Source organism: Leptidea sinapis, chromosome 26, assembly GCF_905404315.1.
Source record: "Leptidea sinapis chromosome 26, ilLepSina1.1, whole genome shotgun sequence".
In the NCBI taxonomy this organism is placed as follows: Eukaryota; Metazoa; Arthropoda; class Insecta; order Lepidoptera; family Pieridae; genus Leptidea; species Leptidea sinapis.
The window spans coordinates 12,790,309-12,815,293 of NC_066290.1; the positions used below are offsets into that span (position 1 = coordinate 12,790,309).

Genomic DNA, 24,985 nt, shown 5'->3' on the forward strand with positions numbered 1-24,985 from the left:
CTGGGATAGAATAACTGGGTCACTAAATGTACCGTAAATCGTAAACGGTAAGTTTTACAAAAAAGTTTACAGGAAATAAAATATGCTAAAATATGAAACGTCTCATAACTCAAAACTACTCCATAGAAGTGGACCAATGCGTTTTGTTTATAGTATTTTAAGAGTTATCGGCTGGGATAGAATAACTGGGTCACTAAAAGTACCGTAAATCGTAAACGGTAAGTTTTACAAAAAAGTTTACAGGAAATAAAATATGCAAAATTTTATTTTCTACAATAATTATCTGAATAACTTTTGTCCTAAAATGGATGGTTTTCGAGATATCCGCCAATCACTTTTTATAAAGACAATTCACGGTATAAATAACAAAAAATATTGGATCGGATATGTAGTGCGAGGTTATTTAAATAAACGGCGTTTGTTGAGTTTTTCTCGCTGACCGTACCTACTTCCTAGAACTCTCATTCGACCCAGGTCCCGAGTTAAGTTGACGGAGTTATAATACATTCTACAAATATTTAGTTATGATCACAGAATATAATACTCCTGGATTTGTCTGCAGGGACATCTGAAAGAGACAAACAATCCTATAACCTGGACAAAATTAAAGCTGAAGACAAGCTTGGCCTTTATTCTGATGATTTGAAAGTACAATATATTGATTTAGTTGAATAACATACTGATTATGGTGATAATAATTAGCATTAATACCACTTATACGCATTTTATCTTATATTGTGGAAACTGTAATTACGCAATAATAAGCTACCATCACTATGTATCTTAAGATGAGTTATGCAAGCCTTCATTTAATAGTGTAAATAACGCGTAATTTTCAAATAAATTAAAACGTGTTACGTAGTAGTACCTACGACAAAATAGGGATGATAAAGATAAAATATTGACTTCAATAAGGGAAAAAGCTGCATTTATTTTTCTAAACCAGACAATAATGGTAAGAAGATTTGGGCAATTCGTAACGCTAAAATATATATTATACGTTTGATGCAATTACGGCCATTTGTATGAAGATAAATTACTGTTAGATAACATTACCGTGACTAGGACGCAATATCAACTGGACTTGTGATGTGCGAGTACTCGGAAGGGACAATAAATTATATATTAATCCGGGCAAATAACAAATTAAACAGCAGTATATCATGGTGAATAAGCTTGGCTTGTGTTCCAAGAAAGTTACTAAACTACTGTTTTGATTGCATAATAATGAACTGGTTATGGCGATAGTAATTAACATTTATACATATTATTTCTAATGTTGTCTAATTTTCACTTATTAACAGGATCTTATTATATCAATATTTTTACTAGACTACAAAGACACAAAATGTAAATATTGTTGTCGTTCTTTTTATTCAGTTTTTGTAAGTTGTGATCTCATTCATGTATGGCTTAGAATAATGTCACTAATATTCTAACTTTCTAAGATACAATTATTGTACATGGTGTCAATAGTCGCTTATCATATGACATATCCAGGTATAAACTTCATCCTAGTTTAAAAACGTTGAGAAGAATAGTACCTATAGATCTACTCTTTTTACTTTTTCAATTACCAATTTAACTATTAAATAATTAAAATAAGTATATCCAAGCCGAAGCCATTCCACATCTGATAAAAAATAATATGTTACACAAATTGACAATTATTGAAATAAATACAAAATAAAATTGAGTGCTTAATACCTAGTTATCTAGCAACTACCGTTAGAGAAACTGAAATAGCATATCTAATTACACTACAAGTATTAAGTTTCGCACGTTTTTTTTTCATTATCCCATGTCGCTACAAATAATTCGCGCTTTAAATTTCAACGCTTGTATCAGCAACAATAATTGTAGTTTATTTTGTCATTCATTACGTAGCGGGTACCGTTACGTGGCGAGTGGATTAAGGCGAAAGAGGGGGGTGCATGTTCGTAGTGCGGGCGCGATCGGTGCGCGAGTTCACTCTGTCACTCGGTCATTACGGTATTTCTCTTGTGTGCGGCCCACATATACGATATTGAAAGAAAAAGTGACGATGCCAGAAAACAAACCGTTTGAACGACTCCCTAAAAATGTTTCACCAAAGCATTACGAGTTACATTTAGTTCCAAATCTCGAGAAACTTACATTTACGGGCACTACAAGAGTGAAAGTATCGGTAAGAGGCAATTTCAACATAATGTTGTTGCGAACGTCTATTTTCCATGTGATGTCACGTATGATTGTAACAACAATGAGTTTCGTTTCAGATCGATACCTCTACCAAAGAAATCAAGCTAAATAGTTTAGACTTGGAATTGAAAAATGTTAAGCTTCAGTATGAGGAAAGTGGATCCAACACGACATTTAATCCAGTCGAGGTGCGTCTTGATGCTGATACAGAGACTGCTACTATCGTGTTTGAAAAGTCATTGCCTGAAGGAAATGCGGTACTCTACTGTGACTTTACTGGAGAAATAAATGATAAAATGAAAGGGCTGTACAGAAGCAAATACTTAACACCCAGCGGAGAAGAGCGTTATGCTGCTGTAACTCAGTTTGAAGCCACGGATGCGAGGCGATGTTTCCCATGCTGGGACGAGCCTGCTATCAAAGCCACATTCGATATAACATTAGAAGTACCTGCTGACAGAGTTGCTTTATCAAACATGCCAGCTAAGGAGGAGAAAATAACTGGAAATAAGAAAATAATGAGATTTGATACAACACCAATTATGTCCACATATCTTGTTGCTGTTGTGGTAGGAGAGTATGATTATGTTGAGAAAAAATCAAATGACGGGGTTCTTGTGCGTGTTTATACTCCAGTTGGTAAAAGTAAACAAGGGTTATTTGCACTTGAGGTGGCTGCCAAAGTTCTCCCTTATTATAAAGACTATTTTAATATTGCATACCCATTGCCTAAGATAGACTTGATAGCAATAGCAGATTTTTCTGCAGGTGCTATGGAAAATTGGGGGTTAGTAACATATAGAGAAACATGTCTATTGGTTGATGAGGAGCATACATCAGCTGTTAGAAGGCAGTGGATTGCTTTAGTAGTGGGTCATGAACTGGCACACCAATGGTTTGGGAATCTTGTAACAATGGAGTGGTGGACACATCTCTGGTTGAATGAGGGCTATGCTTCATTTGTTGAATTCCTGTGTGTGAACCATCTGTTTCCAGAATATGATATATGGACTCAATTTGTGACTGAAACATATATTAGGTGAGTAGATTCTTTACAAATTAATATACATGATTTTATATTCAATATAGGTCTTTCAAATTTAAATAAACCATTATTATGTTACTGTTGTTAGGAATTATTTTAGATACTTACAAAAAAAAGGATGATAGTTTCTTGTGCCATTTGTTTCCAAAGTGGTAGTAGTGCTTGACATGAAAAAGTAAATTTTAAATTAACTTGGAGAAAATAAACACCATTTTTTGATTTATATGTAATTTAAGATGGACAAGTTTATTTTCTTGTAAAATATTGTAAATAAACTTAAAACATTGCCATTTTTACTTTGAAAGTATGTTTGAATTGTTTTTTGTTATAGTGTATGTTGGTCTGCTTAATTTTCTGTTGTATCATGCTACTATTATCATGTCTCAATTTCAAAATAATATTCTATTAGCGTAATAATGTTATAAATGCAAAACTATTTTCGGAGAACTTGGTCAAATAATGCATACTCATCAATGTTGCTTTTGGAATGTTGCCAATAATGCAGTTCTGCTTTGAAATTTTAACAGGTTTTATTTAAAAAATTGCATATCATCTTCTAGATCACCTTGAGTGTCTTACAAGTGTTATGTTTACTAAAATATATTACAATATCACATCACCTATATATGTGGTGTGCTTCATTGTGTAGATCAAGTTATCCCAGTCATATACAAATATACAGTTAACAGCTAATTCTTTTCAATACTATGCTACTTTTAACAATTTTGGTATGGTATAAACAGACTAAATTCCGCAACTCAATGACTGTGCACCTATTTTGTGTGTGGGAATATATTTGTTATTCCTGCCACCCAAGCTCTTGCAGAACCTTAGCAACCTCCTCTCCATCCTAAAAACTTCCTGGAGTGTGTTCAGGGTGCCTGGTAAGTCGCTACACCTAGACAATGCAAAAGTACATGTGCAGCCGTTTCCACTGCCACCATGAACAGGGGGCTGTCAATTATGCCACTGCCAAAAATATCTTAGAAAGAAAAATGTAGACATTTCTAATGTCTAGTCTCATCGCGCCAATTCCATTATTTATTCATACAAAAAGTTAGAGAGAAAAGAAAAGTTTTATTATAATTCTTGTAGGTTTTCTTAGTAAAACATTTTAATTTTTCAGAGCTTTAGAATTGGATTGCCTAAAGAATTCACATCCAATTGAAGTGCCAGTTGGCCACCCATCAGAAATAGATGAAATTTTTGATGATATATCATACAACAAGGGAGCTTCCGTTATTAGAATGTTACATAGATATATTGGAGATGATGATTTCCGTAAGGGTATGAATATTTACCTAACACGTCATCAGGTAATACTCATTCATTATACCTAGTGTAGATGTATGAATAGTGTTTATTATTATATTTCATTTATTCTAGTACAAAAACACATTCACCGAAGACTTATGGGCTGCATTGGAAGAAGCGTCCAACAAGCCTGTTGGCGAAGTGATGTCAACATGGACCAAGCAAATGGGATTCCCTATGGTGCAGGTAGATTATTTATTCATATTATAATAATAAAATAAAACATTTATTTCGGATCAGATCCATTTCTGTTACTAATGTTTTACTTGAAAGACTTATGTTAGTAGGTAAATCAAAATTATTTTATATTAACCGACTCAAACCCACGACCGTTGTTCCCAACCCGCGTTCCGTGCCAGTGCTCTCCATACTGAGCCAACCGTTCGAGTGACATTTTGTCATAAAAATCTTGTAAGCTTTGTTCAACTCTCAGGTTGTGGCTTCATCTACAGGATCTACCTTACAGTTGGTAATGTTCAACTCTCAGGTTGTGGCTTCATCTACACGATCTACTTTACAGTTGATAACCTGCTCAACCCCAATATTTGCATATTAGGAAATTGACTTGAGATGTCGCTCTTGTAAATCTAAACAATTTATGTTTTTGTTTTTAAAGTATTTATGTTTTTAAAGTGATAACCCTCACATCTAGGATTAATACATGAATAAAATGTTGTGAATTTTTTTGCCGAATAGCCTGAGTGACCTGCATTATATCGGGCAGGATGTATTACCTACCACCAGGTAAATGTCCTGCTCGTCTCATCATCTTATCATAAAAAAAGAAGCAAAAATAATTAAAATGATTTATTCATCATGCTATTCTACGTTTTTAGAAAGAACAATTTTGTAAAAATCTTGCAAAGATGGCTTTGACAATTAACTATTAAATAATGAATACGAATGTATGGGCTTGAACCCTTTGCCTGTCCTAATAATGGACGAAGAAACCAAGAAAAAAAAATAACGAATGACACAAACATTAGCAAATTTTAGGAACCAACTTCAACCTGTTACTTTTGTGTTATATACTTATATGACATATATAAAGTAGTCTTAAAATATTCCTGACTCCATTGTTCTATTTGTTTTGTATTTAATTATTCTATTGTTATGATAGTGTGTATGTAAAGAGCTCTTTGTTATCAGATATGGAGACACATTCAGTGAATTTCTAAGTAGGAAATAATTTATTAATATATATATATATATATTAATTCATTGCTTCTATCCTGTTCTTATCTAATATATAAAATTCTCATGTCGCGGTGTTTGTAGTTAAACTCCTTCGGAACGGCTTGATCGATTCTCATGAAATTTTGAGCGCATGTTGGGTACGTCTGAGAATCGGACAACATCTATTTTTCATCCCCCTAAATGTTAAGGCTAAATTTTTTTTTGACATTTTTTTTAAATTTGTTTGATTATGAGTCAGCATTAAAAAATACATACAACTTCAAATTTTCACCCATCTACGATCAACAGTAATTTTTGTATCGCGATTTTAATATCGGCAATACAACGTTTGCTGGGTCAGCTAGTGTTATAAATATAATATAAATAACAGTTTTTTTTGAAATTTCATGTCTTAGATCATTAACTATTTAGACAGCTGTGAAAACGTAGAAAAAAATTTAATTTGACAGTAACCTCTATTTTGACAAATGCATGCACGCTAACACAAAGTGTTACATACAAATCGCTAGTGTAAGACGTAGCTTGTCACGCACACTAAAGTAATAAACCTGGCCTGTTTTCATCGGTTGTCTAGCAACTAGGCTTGGCTCTCTCTATCTAGACATATAAATTATCTAAGGTTCATGGTTTAATTTATTATTTAAACCCAATACACATAAGTACATACAAGCTTACATCATTATTATAATGTATATTATTAATAGAAAACAATATGATAGATACTAAAAATAGAACTACACACGGACTAGTAAAAAAAAGAAAGACTGCGCGCCGTGATATTAGCAAGTGAAGCACCGTTATGCTAGTGTGTGTGCGGTTACGGGGTATACCAGTGACACAATTTTGTCTCCCTTAAATAATCATGTATGCACAAATAATTTTATATTATTGTTTTTACACTTTTTCACAACGCACGACGGCATTTTATAAAATATTTTATTGTGACGCAAACTGATCTGTCACAGACGATGGCAAATCTCATTATGGTGGCCGATCGGCTTGTATTAGTGTAAGTGTATGCGTGGGGCTATGTATTTACACGTTTACCGGCTTGTTTTGGTGCCTCACTGTTATGTAAAGTGACTCGGAGTCCTTATTTTTTTGCTAGTCCGTGGTAATAATAAGTGTTTTAATGTAAACTTATTTTAAACTTCCCGGTACGAGAAGTTTTACCCCGTTTTTCGAAAATCGAGTTTTCATCAGATTGCGACGTTTTTGGGTCCTAGGGAAGCTTACCCTGACTATTCCCGCGATGGTGTCCGTATTAAATGAATGAATCGATTAAAGGTGCTGTATCTATGCAATAATCCAAAAAGGTTTATCGAAAACTCTAACTTTTTTCAGGTTAGCTCAGAGCAAAGGGGATCAAATCGTGTCCTTAAATTGATGCAACAGAAATTCTGTGCTGACGGCAGCCAGGGCGATGACACAATATGGATGGTCCCTATAACTATATCAACACAGGAGCAACCCTCAAAGGTATAAATTATATATATTTATTATCATCTCATATGAATTGTCATTGATATAACACTGACCTACATTCTCAAGGATATCTCGCAGATTTTAGCTGGATAAAATAATATAGCAATTGTTCTTGACCTTGTCACAGTTGAAATAATCACAGTGATATAAATCAGAATAATTCAATAAACCATGTCAATGTTCTGTTTTTCCATATGTGTTTGTCAGAATGGCTAAAATATTTTGTTGACATTGAAACACTTGAAGTACAAGGGGACTTTCAGGCTGCGTTAGCATAATCCCTGATTTTGTTTTTATAGTCATTTGGCAGCTGAAATTGTGCAGAATTTAAGCCAAGACTGCCCAATGCAAAAGTTAAGTTCGCTTTTGAACATCCTCAGCATAGTTTTACGTTAGTCTGAGCAAAGTGGCCATCTGGAAGGCAAAGCCAATTGGCTTCGAAGAAACTGGGCGTCATAAATAGAGCACGGCAATACTTCAAGCCGGCCCACATTCTAGCGCTGTACAAAGCGCAGGTCCGGCCACATGTGGAATATTGCTGTCATCTCTATATCTACCAGGAATCTATCTATCTATATCTACAAGGAATAAATCAGATATCAGTAGACTTGCCAGATTTCGATATATTCAATACGTCACCAAACGCGTTAAGAGGTACATTAACGAGGCGTTGGATGAGTGTGTGTTCTCTTGATTACTAAATACCTGAATACTATAATATCCATTCAATTTGTCTTCGTGTATTTATATCTATATACTTTTATTGTATTACTTTTTGATCTTTTTTTGTATTTTTGTTAATTATTTGTAACACGCTTATAGTCTCTTGTATGCGAAAACTGTAAATGGTTAATAGATGTATATTTTTTGTAACCTATTTATGTCATGTAGTACTGTTTGTTTTCCTAATAAAATAAAATAAAATAATATAAAATCTCTGGTCTGGTGCACCCCAGTATCAGCTCGATCCATTTGATCGCGTGCAACACAGCAGCTCGAATTTTCGGGGACCCAGTGCTCTGTGAACAGCTGGATCACTTGGCGTTGCATAGAGACGTCGCTCTCCTGTGTGTCTTCTACCGCATTGGTCATGGGGAGTGTTCCGAAGAGCTGTTTCACCTGATTCCTGCCACCTTCGCACGACATCACGCAAATGAGAATATCATCCCCACGATCAAGGAATGAGCTTCCTTGTGCGGTGTTTCCGGGACGATACAACAGGGGTACCTTCAATAACAGCGCGTACACTTTCCTACAAGGCCGGCAACGCTGTGATTCCTCTGGTGTTGCGAGAGAAACTGGGCGGCGGTGATCACTTAACACCAGGTGACCCGTACGCTCGTGTGTCCGCCTTGTCCATAAAAAAAAATTTAGCATGGTACATAGATCTCAGACTTAGGCTGGAACTGACAAACCACACGTCCATTTAAGGATAGTAATTATACATAGATACACCAAATAGACCAGATTAGCCCATATTGGAAATATGACATTATCAAAATTACTGGGGAGAATTGGAGGATGCGTCTGCCTCAAGTCCGTGAACTTATATCAATGTTTTAAGTTCCAAATAGAACTTTTAGTTATCAATGTTTATCTTTTAAATATTCAAACTTATATAATATTGAAAAAATACGTAAGACGAATACATAGTCATGCGAAATATATTGGTCTGAGGTGATATTTTCAAAATGTTATAAAATATAACCATCTACTAAGCTCCGAAAAATTTATATATCTTTTAAAATGGACTGTGTTATATTTTATAATAAACTATTTGTGGGTATTTTCCGTGGACCTAGAACTATAAAATTTGTAATAAGATAAGTAATAAGAATAAAAAGTCTTACACAAGTATAGGAAAATATCTGAAAACTACATTTGTAATTAAATCATTAAATAAATTGTACGGAACCCCTGATGGGCAAGTCCGACTCCAGAGCGGTTTTTTTTCGTATTATCTCAGTATTTTTTATGCAAACAGAATGAAAATATCTCAAGCAAAAAAACTACAGTTCATAAAATGTGCCAGTGTGACTTAACTGTATTATCAAAAAACTCGACATCAACCTACAATGCTCGTGATGAACTATTTGTGAAAAAAGATAGCCACGTAATTCTTTTTCTTCTTTTTATTATGTAATTTGTAACCATTTTCATTTTTCTCATATTCGTGAAGTACGTATATAAGTTGTTACGAGCCATCTCATCTCGAATGTTCGCGAGAGTTATAGAACTCAAATCTATCAAGGTAGAAATGGCAAAGTAGTAAAATTCACTTTTGAAATAGTACAATTTTGTTGATAATAAGTTTTTTATTATAATTATTAGTGGTTAGTGCTAATTTGATGTAAATTTGGCATTGAATCATGGTAAATTAGACTATCTAATCAACCGATAAGCCTAAACTTATTACTAATTAATTCTTGCGGAAGATTAGTACAATAATAAAATAAAACTGTATATGTATTTTCAATTCCAGTATGTAGCTTTCTTGTTACTACCTACCTATACTGTTAGAGTACATTTGAGAATAATCCTTAATTGTATAAAGACATAGTTCGTTGGACTCATTCACTAATTGAGCGATAAAGTGAACATTCTGTGTACCTTTAACAAGTTTATCTACATCCTTGCTTTAAATCCTCTATTAAAGATTCTGAAACAGTTAGCTTACTACCATTTAACAATTACATCATCCAAACGAGTGTTGTACTGAATTTCATTACAACGAGTGTTGTAATCACTCTGGATGATGTAATGGTTACTAGGACTGGCTTTTTAATGTTGGCAATAAGCTAACTGTTTCAGAATCTTTTATAGAGGATTCATATTATGGGTGTAGATAAAGTCTTGTATGCAACTGTTGATAACTAGGTATTAAAACACTCATGTGATACTATTAAACCCACATTCTAAATATCTATTACAAGTACTAGATTGTTATTGGTATGTACCAATCTTACTATATAGTAAGGAGTATAATAGAATAACCACAATACAGTAATAGACAAAGAGGATGTAAATACTACGTAAAAAGAGGCGGGACTGCTTAAGTAAAAATTGAAATTTAGATTAGTATGAAACGTGCAGTCATTTGACATAAGTTTGAAATAGTAGTTAGTAATTACAGCATGGCGATTGGCCACGAAGTATAATCCGGCAAAGTTTGAAAGTGAACAGTTACTTAAAACGTAGTTGATCTCCTTTGTTTATAAGATTATAACCACCATTTGATTATCTGTCAATGACAGCACGTTCCATACAATCGAGTGAATCGCTTATTCTTAGAGAATTTCGCTAGGCTGGTAATAGAACTTTAGTGTAACCCAGCGGTTCCTTGAAATTTATTGACCAGTCTCGGCGGAGTTTGGCGTGGCACTCAATAGTTTTGTCTTGTCTCTGTGTAAATCGTGTGTATGTGTGCGTGCGTCGATTCGGGCGCTGTAGTGTGAATATATATATATATTACTAATATTTAATAAGTACTGAACGGGGCTTAATAGTTTATAATTGGACGCTATAAAGCGCAATTTTAAAATGTATTTGTAGTAATTTCTACTAAATCATATCATTTTAGGTTCCAAAACGCAACGCATATTGTTCGAGTAAGAGAGACAGACTTATGCAACGACTGTATTGCGTCATTTCTATCTCACACCGCGGACTACAGACAAATATCTTTCGTTCATTCTTGCCTGAGCGATTCAAACGCCTTCAGTTAAAGGCACTTCATGGTACGAATCTTAGCTATTCAGTGTAGGTACCTAAAGTGAACTGCATCGGAATTGAATCGCTAATTAAAAGTTGAGGCCTTCTGTTCTATTACTGTATTGTGGTATTACTGTGATTGCTGTTACGTGAACTAATTTACTAGCGGAATTATATGATGTTTCAGAACCCTTAGTCCTGACACGTAACAATATATTATTTATTGTCATGTAGAGGACTACATGATAATAAGTTATTTAAAATGTATGAATACACTATTTTGCTAGTGAGCACACGGACGAGTAAAAAAATAAGGACTCCGCGCCGTGATATTAACAAGTGAAGCACCTTTATGCTAGTGTGTGTGCAGTTACGGGGGATACCAGCTAACACAAATTATGTCCCGTTATTAGTCATAGTATTATTTATATAGCCACATTACTTTTAACTCCGATTTTTTAATTTCTGTTAGTCAGATTGTTTCCTAAAATAAAAATAAATATTGCAGGCATAGTATGAGTTAATAAATAAATTACATAAAAAACATCAACACCTTGAAAGTAAGGATTGGGGGTTTGATTCCTGTGCCATTGTTTTAACTGCTATAAAAATGACGAACATATTTTACGTAACATTTCTAAATTCGTTTGTTTGTCACTGACGTGGTATCAAATAAGTACATTTTTAGAGAACAAATAAATGTGCCTTATAGTGATTTGGTTGTTAAGTAACTAAACATGCGTCTAAACGCAGCACGAGACGAGCCAGCTACTTGATACTACCTAAGACAAGAACAAATTACGGCAAGCGTATGTTTATTTACGAGGGCGCACAACTTTTTAATAGTCTACCTTCATCTCTCAAAAAGATTAGGTCACTAAAAACATTTAAACGTGAGCTATCAGACTATATTGTTTCAAAGTTTTTATAAAACACATGTCTGAAATTGTTTGTTATGTGACAGTGCCCTGTAAAAGTGTGTAATCTTAAATTTTGTGAAGAAGAATAAGTACTATAATGTGTAATATGTATGTACTGAACATCTAAAGAACGGCGGATAAATTATTACATCATATTTTTATGTTCTCATGTAAGTGACAATATTATGTTTTTAATGAGAAATAAATATCTTTAAACGTAAGTAAATACACATGTGATAGAAATTTTGACAGATTACTAAATCCCCGACAATTCGAGTAGCTCTGCGTTGCATGCGATTTAATGTTTAGAACTGATACTGAAATGTACCAGATCAAAGATGGGAACGATACTCGTATTGAAGTAGTGTTCCACTCTACTTTCAAAAATGTTGGTAAAGACAGACCTGATCATAAATCTTTGCATCTTGAAACACATAATGATCTATGTACTTAGAACACCATTAAATGGATTACCCTATTTCTCGGGCGAAGTCCCCGTTTATTTTCCGGTCACACCGGATGTTACTATTACGCGTAGCGGAGGTTTTGTGTCCCAAAAATCGAATTAATTTGTATTATGAAAATACCATAAAATAGTGTAATAAAAACTATTATGTCTGTAAAAGATAATTCCTTGACATTCTTATTGTGTCCTATCATTTCTTTTACACAATTTCTCAATACACCGCAGCATTTTAAAATAATTTAATGCGACGTAAACTGATCCGTCATAAACCATGGCAGATGTCATAATGACGGCTGATCGGCTCATATTTGTGTAAGTGTGTGTAGGGCTGTGTATTTACACGTTAGCTGGCTTGTTTTAATGCGTCACTGTTATGTTAGGTGACACGGAATCCTTATTTTTTTACTCGTCCGTGAGTTAGTATGTATACAGTACTTCTAGCATTAGGCTACTTTAAAACATCTTTAATTTGATAAGAAAGGTCAGTTGAAGGACATAAAATGGCTATTATTAAAATGTATCATGTGTTTAGGTGGCATTATCAACGGTCCTGGATAAGAGAACGCAAGAGGTGGTGCTAGAAGATGTATCAGAGAATTCTTGGGTTAAGCTCAATCCTGGAACTGTGAGTATTTTAAACAACAATTTATGATTAAATTCACCGTAGCTTTTTAAATTGTTATTGACTTCATTTTAGACAATTTTTGTGATTATTTCATTTCTGTGATTATCAGAAGAGTTTTTATGTGTGCATTTGCTACAATGTTCTTTGTTTATATTATTACCTTTTAAAAATATTGCGACCTTAGATTAAGGATGGGTCTCCGCTGCAATCCAACTAGATACCACACTACCTAAGATCAATAGCTTTTTATTACGGCAACAATTATATGCTTGTGTTCGTGGCATCTTGACACTCAATGTCATATTTCAAATTTTGTAACATACGCTTCGTGTTTTTTACATTGAAATTAATAAAATACAAAATACTTTCTGATGATATGAGATCCCAGTGTCTTTCTTATTTCTTGTAGTATTATTTTGTCAAAGTTTTACTACGCAACACATCATTTTAGTTTTCGTTATTAGCAAAATTCAACAGAACATGTGGCACATCAACTTCACACATTGTTCGAGACTGGCTGGAGTACAACCACTTGGGCGTACTATTAGTTGCCGCACTTTGCTACTACTCTTTCGGTATCTAGTTGGAGCGCAGTGGAGACCAAAGCTAAATCTAAGATTACGAGCTCCTTTTCTGTAAAATTTAATTAAAGGTAAACATTTAGTTATTTTAAAGTGATATTTCTCACTTCTGGGATTAATAATTATACAAATTAAATTTGTAAACAAAAGGGGGATGCCCATCAGACATATAAACTTCGGCCAAGAGTGCACACATAGGAAAGTATATGGGGATAACAATGTTAACTATAATTAAGAAACTAATTAGGAAATTGGCTTAATATTGAATGGGTGTTTGTGAATGAAATATTTTTATTTTTCATAATATCACTGCTTTTTATCGTATTGCAAATACATTTTTCTATCTTACACATTATTTTGGGAATCATCGACGATAAGCACATCGTCCAGGAATTGAACCTAATGGTGGCGAAGTACTGCGAAGTAGGAAGTAAAGCCGAGGTCTTCATAATTACAAGAAATCGAGTTCAAGTCCGTGATGTGGTTATCGTAAGAAGCGGGAGAACGACCCATATTCAGACTGTGGTCCTTTTGGTCAGAAAAGATGATTAAAATCATCGTTAGGTACTTAAATCATATGCATCACCATCATCAGCCGGAAGGCGTCTACTGCTGGACAAAGGCCGCCCCCAAATTTTTTTTCACGACGATCGGTCCTGCCTTGCCCTCATTCAACGTATTCCGGCGATCTTGACCAGATCGTCGGTCCATCTTGTGGGGGACCTTCCAACACCGCGTCTTCCGTCTTCTTCAATCATATGCATGTGATGTTGTAATTGTGGATTTTGTTTAGGTGGGCTACTACCGTACTCAATACGAGAGTGGAATGTTGGAGCGGCTGGTGGGCGCAGTCCGTGACGGGTCACTGCCGCCACTTGACCGTCTCGGACTTCTGGACGATTGCTTCGCGTTCGTGCAGGCCGGACACACTCACACCGCTGAGGTAAGCATACACACACACACACACACACACACACACACACACACACACACACACACACATATGCTGAGGTAATCACACACACACGCACGAGATGCATACATATTTTTATGTTGAGGTTATGTATATAGCTTTCTCAGTTATGCAGAGGCAAAATGTAAATTGTACGAAAGGCGTGGTTTGTCGTTAACCACGCCCCTTTTTACGTAATATAAAAACAGAGTCTTTGGGTACAATGTATTATATGTTCACGATTTGTTTTTTCATCGACTTAAAAAAGGAGGAGGTTATCAATTCGATCGGTATTTTTTTTATGTATGTACACCGATAACTTTGAGATTTATTACCCGATTTGTTCTAGACGAAGCTATCCCGCTCAAAGTCACGCGTGGCGAGTGGCTTACATTTGACTTAGCACTGACTTAAAACCTATCAATAGGGTATAGCACATATAGATGCGGGACTTGGTTCGAGTTCTTGAACTGGAACGGTTGGCTCAGTTGGCTGGAAAGAGCGCTAGGACGGAACCCGAGAGCTTGCGTGTTCGACTCCCGCATCCTTCAAAAATTTTGGTTACAAATTTAAATCTTATATCTTGAAACGAGCAATTCTTGTATATAATATATATTCTGAATCTCGGAAACGGCTCCAACGATTTTCATAAATTTTAGTTGACAGGGGATTTTTGGTACGATAAATCTATCAAGCTAGGTTTCGACTTTAAAAAATGTAGTTTTATCACAATTTTTTGACATTATAAGTTAACGATATATGATTGCTTTTTGCTTAAACGCTTCAAATATATCTGTTGGCTAGGAATTAGATCGGCTCCTAGCCAGTACCCACTTACGTAGTAGCTACGGACTCTCCATTAACATACAAAGAATAAAAAAAATAGTAAATAACATTAGAATACACAGGTTAATTACGCCACTATATACAAGACTATAATAGCTCACTTGGGACATTGGGTGATCGGAAAGCAGAAAACCCCGGTTCGAATACAGATGTCCTATTAGTTTCTTTTTTGTTCAAGTTTTGTACATTCCTAAAAATCCGAGCAAGGCTCGGTCGTCCGGATATTTGTGTATTATATGTTGAACAACTTTTCGACAGTCGTTAAAGCTGATAGAGGCCTTCAGCAACGAGACAAACTTCACAGTGTGGTCGTCTGTCGCGAACTGTCTGTCAAAGTTGAGCGCGCTGTTCTCTCACACGGCGCTGGACAAGCCGCTCAAGAACTACGGACGCAAGCTATTCGCCAACGTGACCAAGAGGCTGGGCTGGGACGCGGAGGAGAAGGAGAGCCATCTCGACACGCTGCTGAGGAGTCTCGTTCTAAATAGAATGATTACGTTCGAAGATCCGGACACAATTGCCGAAGCAAAGAGGCGGTGAGTTTTGTTGAACTGAAAACTTCTTTTTACATACCTAGTCATACCTAAATACTGACACAAAGATATAAAATAAAACAATTTAAAACATAAAAAGCTTATTCCAAGTGTTCTCCATTGGCTGCAACCTTTAAACGTTGAGGCCAGTTATCTTATCATGGAAAAATACTTCACTGCCAATCGTACGGATTGTTTTAGGGACTCCAAATTATCATCACGTTTAGAGCAAGCAATACTCTCTAAAACTGACCATAAATACTAATCCGGCGGATTAAGATTGGGAGTAGACGACGTCCAGTCTTCAGCTCTGATGAAGTCCGAAAAGTTCGGTTCGCAAAATATTGTACACTGTATTGGCGCCAAAATGAGAAAACACAATGAAAAATCATATAAAAATGACATTCCAAATTCATATGTAATATTTTGTTTATTTATAATTGTTACAGTCTTTGTGGCCAGATTAAGTAGTAATATTGTAGAAAAAAAATGAGCTATTTTCGATGAGAAGATCTCAGATGAAGATGATCTCAGACTAGGTAGGTACAGTTTTAGGTTAAGAAGACAACCCTAATGTAGTTAGAAGAGGTTACAGTCTCGCGATATAAAGAGAGGCAATTTGTAGTTGTATAAAAGATCTGTGCGATCTGAATTACATCTTATTGTTTGACCGCAAGAGTCCGTATTTTTTTAATTTATTTTGCGGAGTGAGTCTTCTGTATTGTATTCTGTATTCTTATTGATTGGAAGAAAGCAGTGATTGTCCCAACTTATAAAGGCAAAGGTGTGTATCATGCAGCCTTCTTAGTGTTGGCTATTCTTACCTTAGTTATTAAATTTATTCATGGATAGCTGCATGAATAATATGAGAGAAATGCAATGTGGTATCGATATGGAAGGATTGTTTGTTGAGTGCCTCTTGTACGCCGACGATCAAGTCATTCTTGCATCATTGGCGAATGATTTGCGATAAATGATGGACTGCTTAAGCGAGAGATTTGAAAGTGAATGCAAGAAAGACGAAAGTGATGGTATTTGAGAAGGATGAAAGTTAGACTGAGTGTAATATTCATCATTTCAGCCGGAAGACGTCCGCTGCTGGACAAAGGCCTCCCCCAAAGATCGCTAAGACCATCGGTCCTACGCTGCTCTCATCCAACCTACTCCTGCGATCTTGACCAGATCGTCGGTGGGGATGATCTTGTGGGGACCTACCAACACTAGGCCTTCCGTTACGTGGTCGCAATTCGAGTATCTTACTGCCCCAACGGCCATCTGTCACCCGAGCTATGTGCCGTGCCCACTGCCACTTCAGTTTCGCAATCATTTGTGCTATGTCGAAGTACTTGGCGAGTTACTTATTACATATTGCTTGCTCGTATCGTCACACTGTGCCTGTGCGCAGGTTCGAGCTGCACTCGTCGGGCGCGTGTCCGCTGCCGGCCGACCTGCGCTCGGCGTGCTACCGCGCGGTGCTGAGCGGTGCGGACGAGCCCACGTTCGACCGCTTCCTGCAACTGTACCGCGCCGCCGACCTGCACGAGGAGAAGGACCGCATCAGCCGCGCGCTCGGCGCCGTCACCCAGCCGCACCTGCTCAACCGGGTGCTGGACTTCGCCATATCCGTGAGTGTCCCCAACTGCCCCACATTAGACGTTCCATGGTTTTTTTTACCGACATCAAAAAAGGACGTTCTCAATATGTTCGTCGATATGGTTTTTTTATGTTTGTTACCTCATAACTTTCGATCGATGCTGGGTCAATAGATTTTGATAATTCTTTTCTTATTTGAAAGGCGGTGCTTCCCGTGTGGTCCAAAAATAACAATAATCGTAACTAGAATTAGATTAAATAATTGGATTGTATAAAAATACGCAATTATATTATGACAATAAGTGGAGTTGTAGTGCAATGTTGGGTCCTCACGGACACAACCGAATTAGGCCGGCACGCCCGGAGAAATACCATACCAGTCCTCCACTCGAAACCGGCGTGAAATAGCGGCTATGCCGCTATGTTTCGTCCGGTGAGTGGCGGATTCCAGCGAACTTAAAAAGCACTTTAATCATGCCTCCAGGTCCTACAAAAGATTTATTGATAACGCGAAATCGAAACACATTGGCAGAATTGGCAGGAGACTTGCACGCCTTCGCTCGGGAACTCGTACGTTTTGGTCGCCAAGGCTGTCCAAGGAAACTTCTGCCAGCCAGCCATTCCGCCACTGCAAAGGGATGATGACTCGATGGCCCATGACGCGAAAGAGAAAGCTGATCTCCTAGGCTCCCTCTTAGCGTCCAACTCGACTCTAGATGACCAAGGTGCACCACCACCGCATATTCCGCGGTGTGAGTCATACATGCCGGAGGTAAAAATCCGGCATGGCGCCGTGCTTAAAGCGCTTCTCACCTTGAACATTCACAAATTGAGCGAGCCCGATGGCATTCCCCCGAAAGTGCTGCGGACATGTGCTCCGAAACTGGCGCCGGTCCTTACCCGTCTACTCATCAGACATAGTCCCGAAATAATGGAAGGCGGCTTTAGTGCACCCAATCCCTAAGAAAGGTCTACGCTCAGATCCGTCCTCTACCGCCCCATTGCCATTACCTCCATTTTCTCCAAAGTAATGGAGTCGATCATCATCATCAGCACTTGGGATACCTACCGGGGCACAAGCTGATCAGCGACTGCCAGTACGGTTTCCGTCAGGGTCGCTCAGCTGGTGATCTTCTTTCATACCTCCCCCATAAATGGGCGCAAGCGGTTGAGTCGAAGGGAGAGGCGTTGGCGGTGAGTTTGGACATAGCGAAGGCTTTCGACCGCGTGTGACATAAAGCGCCTATAGCGAAACTGCCATCCTTATGGGCTTCCCGAGAAGTTGTGCAAATGGATCGCTAGCTTTTTGGCCTATCGGGGCATCAAGGTTGTTATCTACGGTGCATGCTCTGACTTAAAACCCATAAACGCTGGTGTCCCGCAAGACAATGCTTTGCAAAATCTCGTAATGGGGCCGACAAAATTTAGTCCAATTCAACCCCAAGGAGACACAAGTTTGTGCGTTCACCACTAAAAAGTCTCCCTTTGTCGTATCCCCTCGATTCGAGATCACTCCTCTAACTGCCACAGCCTGTATTGGCATACTTGGCGTCGATATATCGAGCGACGTTCAGTTCCGTGGTCACTTGGAAGAGAAGGCCAAACTGGCCTCTAAAAAGCTTGGTGTACTCAGTAAGGCGAGACAGTACTTCACTAAAAGCCACCGCCTGCAACTTTAACTAACAAATTCGGCCTCACATGGAGTACTGTTCTCACCTCTGGGCGGGTGCTCCCCAGTACCAGCTTCTTTCATTTGACCGCATACAACGTAGAGCGGCTCGAATCATCGACGATCAAGTCATCTCCGATCGGCTTGATTCTTTAGCATTGCGTAGATATGTGGGTTCTCTCTGCATCTTACCGCATTTATCACGGGGAATGCTCAGAGCAGTTGTTCGGGTTGATTCCAGCGGCCGAATTCCACCATCGGACATTACGTGCAAAGTACCATCCGCATCACGTAGACGTCTGGCATTCCACAACCGCGCGTTCTGTTCGAAATTTCTTGCCTCGCACAGCCACGTTTTGGAATCAACTACCGGCGGCGGTCTTCCCGAACAGATACGACTTAGGGACCTTCAAGAAATAAGCATACTCCCGCCTTAAAGGCTGGCTTTTCTTTATTTCTTGACACACCTATTGTTGCGGATGTCCATGGGCGGTTGTCTCACCTCTCCCCACCCCGTGAGCTTCTTGCCTCCTCTCATATAAAAAAAAAGGGGACGAGTCGAGCAGGATTAGCTGATGGTAATTGATACGCTCTGCCCATTACAATGCAGTGCCGCTCAGGATTCTTGAAATACCTATAAAAAATTCTGAGTGGCACTACAATTGCGCTCGTCACCTTGAAACATAAGATGTTAAGTCTCGTTTGCCCAGTAATTTCACTAGCTACGGCGCCCTTCAGACCGAAACACAGTAATGCTTACACATTACTACTTCACGACAGAAATTGGCGCCGTTGTAGTACTCATAATCTAGCCGGCATCCTTACATTGTAATCCATATTTTCGCCCGTTCTTCTCAGTGGGTGGTAGTTTTTTGACGTTCAATAAGTGAATTAAAATCCTATTTTGAATAAAAATATTTTAATTTTATAATTATATTGTGAAGGATGAAGTGCGCGCTCAAGACACCGTGTTCGTAATCGTCTCGGTGGCCGTCAGCAGGAACGGACGCGACCTCGCCTGGCAGTTCTTTAAGGACCACTGGCAGGAGTTCATGGACAGATATCAGGTATAATTGTTTTTTTATGAAAATAAGTCTAATAATCCATTATAATTCAGTGCCGCTCAGGATTTATGAAAAACCCAAAAATTCTGAGCAGCACTATAATTGTGCTCGTCACCTTGAGATGTAAGATGTCAAGTGTCATTTGACCAGTAATTTTACTTGCTACGGCGCCTTTCAGATCAAAACACAGTATTGCTTACACATTACTGCTTCACGGCATAAATAAGCGCCAATGTGGCACCCATAATCTAACCGGCATCCGGTGCAAAGGAGCCGCCTCCCACGGGTATGGTCAGATATCCCTGGCCTGGTATTCTATTCCCGTGACAGCCGGGTCACGTGATCGGCCTAAGAATACGCCATCAGTTGCGATGCGGTTGTTAGACTATTTTCGAGTGAAACAAAGTTATAGATGTGAGCAACACGACAATAGCGATGAAATGGCGAACTCTCAGTATGACACTTGTCAATGTCTCGCCACTGTTGTGTGATTGGATTACCCGAGCAAAGTTAATAAAGCAAATATGAACTTATAATCCAGTGAATAAATTAATTTAAGTATATAGATGAATCACACGAGTTACTAATTAGCTTGTTAGTAATCTTAAATATATACTGGTTATAAAAATGATAATAGGTCGGGAATGTTTTACCTACCTGTCCTACCCGTGAGCATAGAAATTAATTTAAAAAGCATGTCATGAGTAAAAAAAATTAATGTTTTGTTCGCGTTAAGAGCGGTGTGGGAACCGTGTTATATTTTTCTTTATGGAAAAGGAGGTCAAACGAGCGTACGGGTCACCTGGTGTTAAGTGATCACCGCCGCCCACATTCTCTTGCAACACCAGAGGAGTCACAGGAGCGTTGGCGGCTTTTAAGGAAGGTGTACGCACCGCACAAGGAAGTTCATTCCACAGCTTTGTAGTACGTGGAAAAAAGCTCCTTGAAAACCGCACTGTGGAGGACCGCCACGCATCGGGACAGTGGGGATGATATCCTAAGTTATATATCAAATTATCACCAGCGGAGAGTCATTAGTATGCAACCGAATGTTTTGATTGGTGATTTTTAAGAGTACATGCCTGACGTCACCAAGATGGCGGCGAGTGAGTGTATTAACGCTGAATGTCACTCCGCAGGGTGGTTTTCTGCTGGCGCGTCTCGTGAAGTCCACGACGGAGAACTTCGCATCGGAGGCGAGCGCCCGCGAGATCGAGGAGTTCTTCGCCAGTCACAAGTCGCCCGGCACCGAGCGGAGCGTGCAGCAGGCCGTGGAGACCGTGCGGCTCAACGCGGCCTGGCTGCGGCGGGACCTGGCCTCCACCACCGCGTACCTGACGCCCTACCACTAGCCGTGAGTAGCACTGGGGCACACAAGGGGGCGGCGTCCGACAGTAGCTTGTAAAACAGAATTCCAACACAAACTACTGTATTATGTATACATTTTATAATTAAAATATACTCTCTTGGAATTATTTAACAACACTTTAACACTACAGAATAATCAATTTAATCGCGAGCAAGGCATTATACTTCGCCACCCCTCTCCCCTCCTCTACTTGCCTTTCATTTTACACCGCTACACTAGCGCCACCTCTCAGACACCCGCTGCTCACTTCACTTGACTCGTTACAATTTATTTTTAAATAAAATCTATTTATATCAGGGGATCCGTAGGAGAACCTAAGTCACCTACATAGCTCAAATGATTGCGAAATTTAACTGGCAGTGGGCAGAACACAACTCGACGGACAGTAAAGTCCCCGAATGGCGACCACGTACCAGAAGACGCAGTGTTGGTAGGCCCCCCTCAAGATTGATTGACGATCTAGTAAGATCGCCGGAATACGTTGAATTAATTAGTAATCTTATAATTATATAGTTTTATTGTGAATAGTTAAAAAATATAGCCCCAGTGGTGATTCACATTGGAACTTCATAGAATTCTGATAACGTTATATGTGTACAAAGGCACATAAGTGAATTTGCTAGAAACTGTCACAGACATACACATAAATCTACGTAGTGGCTTGTTATTTAAGTATGACAACCCATTATCCAAGTCTTTGCAGTAACTATATAAATAATTAAAACATGTATTTTTTTTGTTATAGAAATCATGTGAACAAGACTGAAGCTACAACGAAATACAACTTTCTGTTCAGTTCAATAATAAACTTGTATAAGATTTATTTATTCATGTGACATAATAAAAAGCATTGCTTTGTAATAACTTGTTATATTATTATTATAATTTAGATTAATACATATAACACCGTGATTGCTAGATAACGTTTCAAAAGCTGTTAGAAATTATAACATACAAGCTGACCCGACAGACGTTGTTCTGTACATAATAAATAAAAAACTGTTTGAATCTGTCAATAATATTTCAAAACATCAAGAATTATTTCGTAAAATATGCTCCCTATTGTTATATGAAATTGTTTCACAGCAGAACTGTCAAACCGTGCGTCAATAAATTCTCTCATAGAAAATATTATGACCTCACGAAACAAATATTGGAAATAAAAATAATTATGGGTCCCAAATCAAAATTAAACCATCCTATCTCTCAAGTTGGACTAAACTGCTCTCCATGAAGTAATCCCCATTGGAATCCGTTCATTAGTTTAGGGAGTTCGCTGGAAACAAACACACACTGGAATTACGGGTCACGTTATTTGTCCGCGATAGATTAGAGATAGGATAGATTTTATTTCGATTTGGGACCCATAATTTTTTTTATTTCCAATATTTGTTTTGTATGGACATATTTTCTATGAAAGAATTTAGTGACGCACGGTTTGACAGTTCTGCTGTGAAACAATTTCATTATAAAAACAGGAAGCATTTTTTTACGAAATAATTATTGATGTTTTGAAATATTATTGGCAAATTCCTATAAAACAGTATTTTTTTTTAATTATCTACAGAACAACGTCTGTCGGGTCACCTAGTAATATATATAGCAATGTGTATCATTATATTATGTATTGTACAATGCTGTAGTCTTTCATATTACCAAACTGAATAATTTATTACACTGCATAGTTCTACCATGTTGGTTTCATATACCGATAAAAATTCTTTACAGATATTAATACACTAATTTAATAATTAGAGGTAAAATATTATTTGTTTCTTTTGAACTGTCACAAAAGTATGTTCAAGGTGCATTTAATTTGTATGATGCTTGTAGAAACTAGATATTTGTTCATTCGATCTGTACAGATGTATATTAAATGTCTTAATAATTTATACTAAGTAATTTCGTTTGGTGCTTAATTTTGTTTAATAGTTGTGCGGTATACTAGGGCACGCTATAAATATTGACTTCACTATTTATGAATGGTACAGAGAGAATATTTTTGGTTCTGTTTCGGTAATTCAACACTTGTTATTATAAGAATGTATGCAGTTACCAACATTAAATGTCCATATTATTTTGTTATCTTGGTTTATTGTAAGACTGTGTTGTAATAAATCGTACAAAAGTACCTGTAAAGTGTGTGTTTCTTTCGAGTCCTTTTATTCTTTTTACTTAAAATTAAAAAAATCAAAATTAAAAAATAGGGGATTTTATACAAAATCTGTAATTTTGATTTTTTCATTTTAGTCTTAGAAGAAAGTTTGGTGGAATAAAACCGCGGTTTTTTTTTTATGGAATAGGAGGACAAACGAGCGTACGGGTCACCTGTTGTTAAGTGATCACCGCCGCCCACAATCTCTTGCAACACCAGAGGAATCACAGGAGCGTTGCCGGCCTTTAAGGAAGGTGTACGCGCTTTTTTTTGAAGGCACCCATGTCGTATCGTTCCTGAAACACCGCACAAGGAAGCTCATTCCACAGCTTTGTAGTAGGTGGAAGAAAGCTTGAAAACCGCACTGTGGAGGACCGCGACACATCCAGATGGTGAGGATGATATCCTAACTTGTGGCGTGTCGTGCGAAGGTGGAATTCGGCGGCAGGAATCAGGTTAAACAGCTCTTCGGAACACTCCCCGTGATAAATACGGTAGAAGACACACAATGAAGCGACGTCTCTACGCAACGCCAAGTGATCCTGGGGTGCGCCAGACCAGAGATGACAGCAATACTCCATGTGTGGCCGGACCTGCGCTTTGCAGAGCGCTAGTATGTGGGCCGGCTTGAAGTATTGCCGTGCTCTATTAATGACGCCCAGTTTCTTTGAAGCCAATTTGGCTTTGCCTTCCAGATGACCACGAAATTCGCAATCGCTCGAGATTTCGAGACCCAGTATTCCGATACTAGGCGAGGCTTTAAGGGAAGTGTTGTTGAAGAGCGGTGATACGACAAATGGGATTTTTTTAGTGGTAAACGCGCAAACTTGAGTCTTCTGGGGGTTAAATTGGACAAGGTTCAATTTTCCCCATTCCGCGACCTTCTCAAGAGAGGACTCGATAGAAGACACAAGTTTCTCCCGGCACTGGTCGACGATTTCCCGAGAGAGACCTGCATGGCCCGTGTATATGACATCACCAGTGCTGTCGTCTGCATAGCAATGAATGTTGGAGGTGTCCAACATATCATTGATATGCAGAAGAAACAGCGTGGGAGACAGCACACAGCCTTGGGGCACTCCAGAATTCACGGGCTTCGGGTTCGAGCAATATCCGTCGACAACGACCTGTATGCTACGCCCAGTGAGGAAGCTGGAGGTCCACTTGCACAAGCTCTCGGGAAGCCCAAATGATGGAAGTTTGGAGAGGAGCGCCTTGTGCCATACACGATCAAAGGCTTTCGCTATATCCAGGCTAACTGCCAGGCCTTCCCCCTTGC

At 38.1% G+C, this 24,985-nt stretch overlaps 1 protein-coding gene across 3 annotated transcripts; it reads left to right on the forward strand.

The window, feature by feature from the left end:
• The first annotated feature begins 1,717 nt into the window (after positions 1–1,717).
• Positions 1,718–23,690, forward strand: LOC126972430 (puromycin-sensitive aminopeptidase). Of its 3 annotated transcripts, XM_050819162.1 has the most exons (12): positions 1,718–2,167; positions 2,259–3,220; positions 4,353–4,542; positions 4,613–4,726; positions 7,082–7,216; positions 12,852–12,944; positions 14,319–14,468; positions 15,582–15,859; positions 17,262–17,481; positions 20,063–20,185; positions 21,322–21,536; positions 22,297–23,690. In XM_050819162.1, the coding sequence occupies exons 1-11, from the start codon at positions 1,802–1,804 to the stop codon at positions 21,532–21,534; spliced, it is 2,844 nt and encodes a 947-aa protein (XP_050675119.1). In that variant the 5' UTR covers positions 1,718–1,801; the 3' UTR covers positions 21,535–21,536; positions 22,297–23,690. The 3 variants fall into 3 exon arrangements, with proteins under 3 accessions (XP_050675119.1, XP_050675122.1, XP_050675120.1); XM_050819165.1 differs by lacking the exons at positions 1,718–2,167; positions 2,259–3,220 and adding an exon at positions 3,817–3,954; XM_050819163.1 differs by lacking the exons at positions 1,718–2,167; positions 2,259–3,220 and adding an exon at positions 3,961–4,110.
• Positions 23,691–24,985: the final 1,295 nt, after the last annotated feature.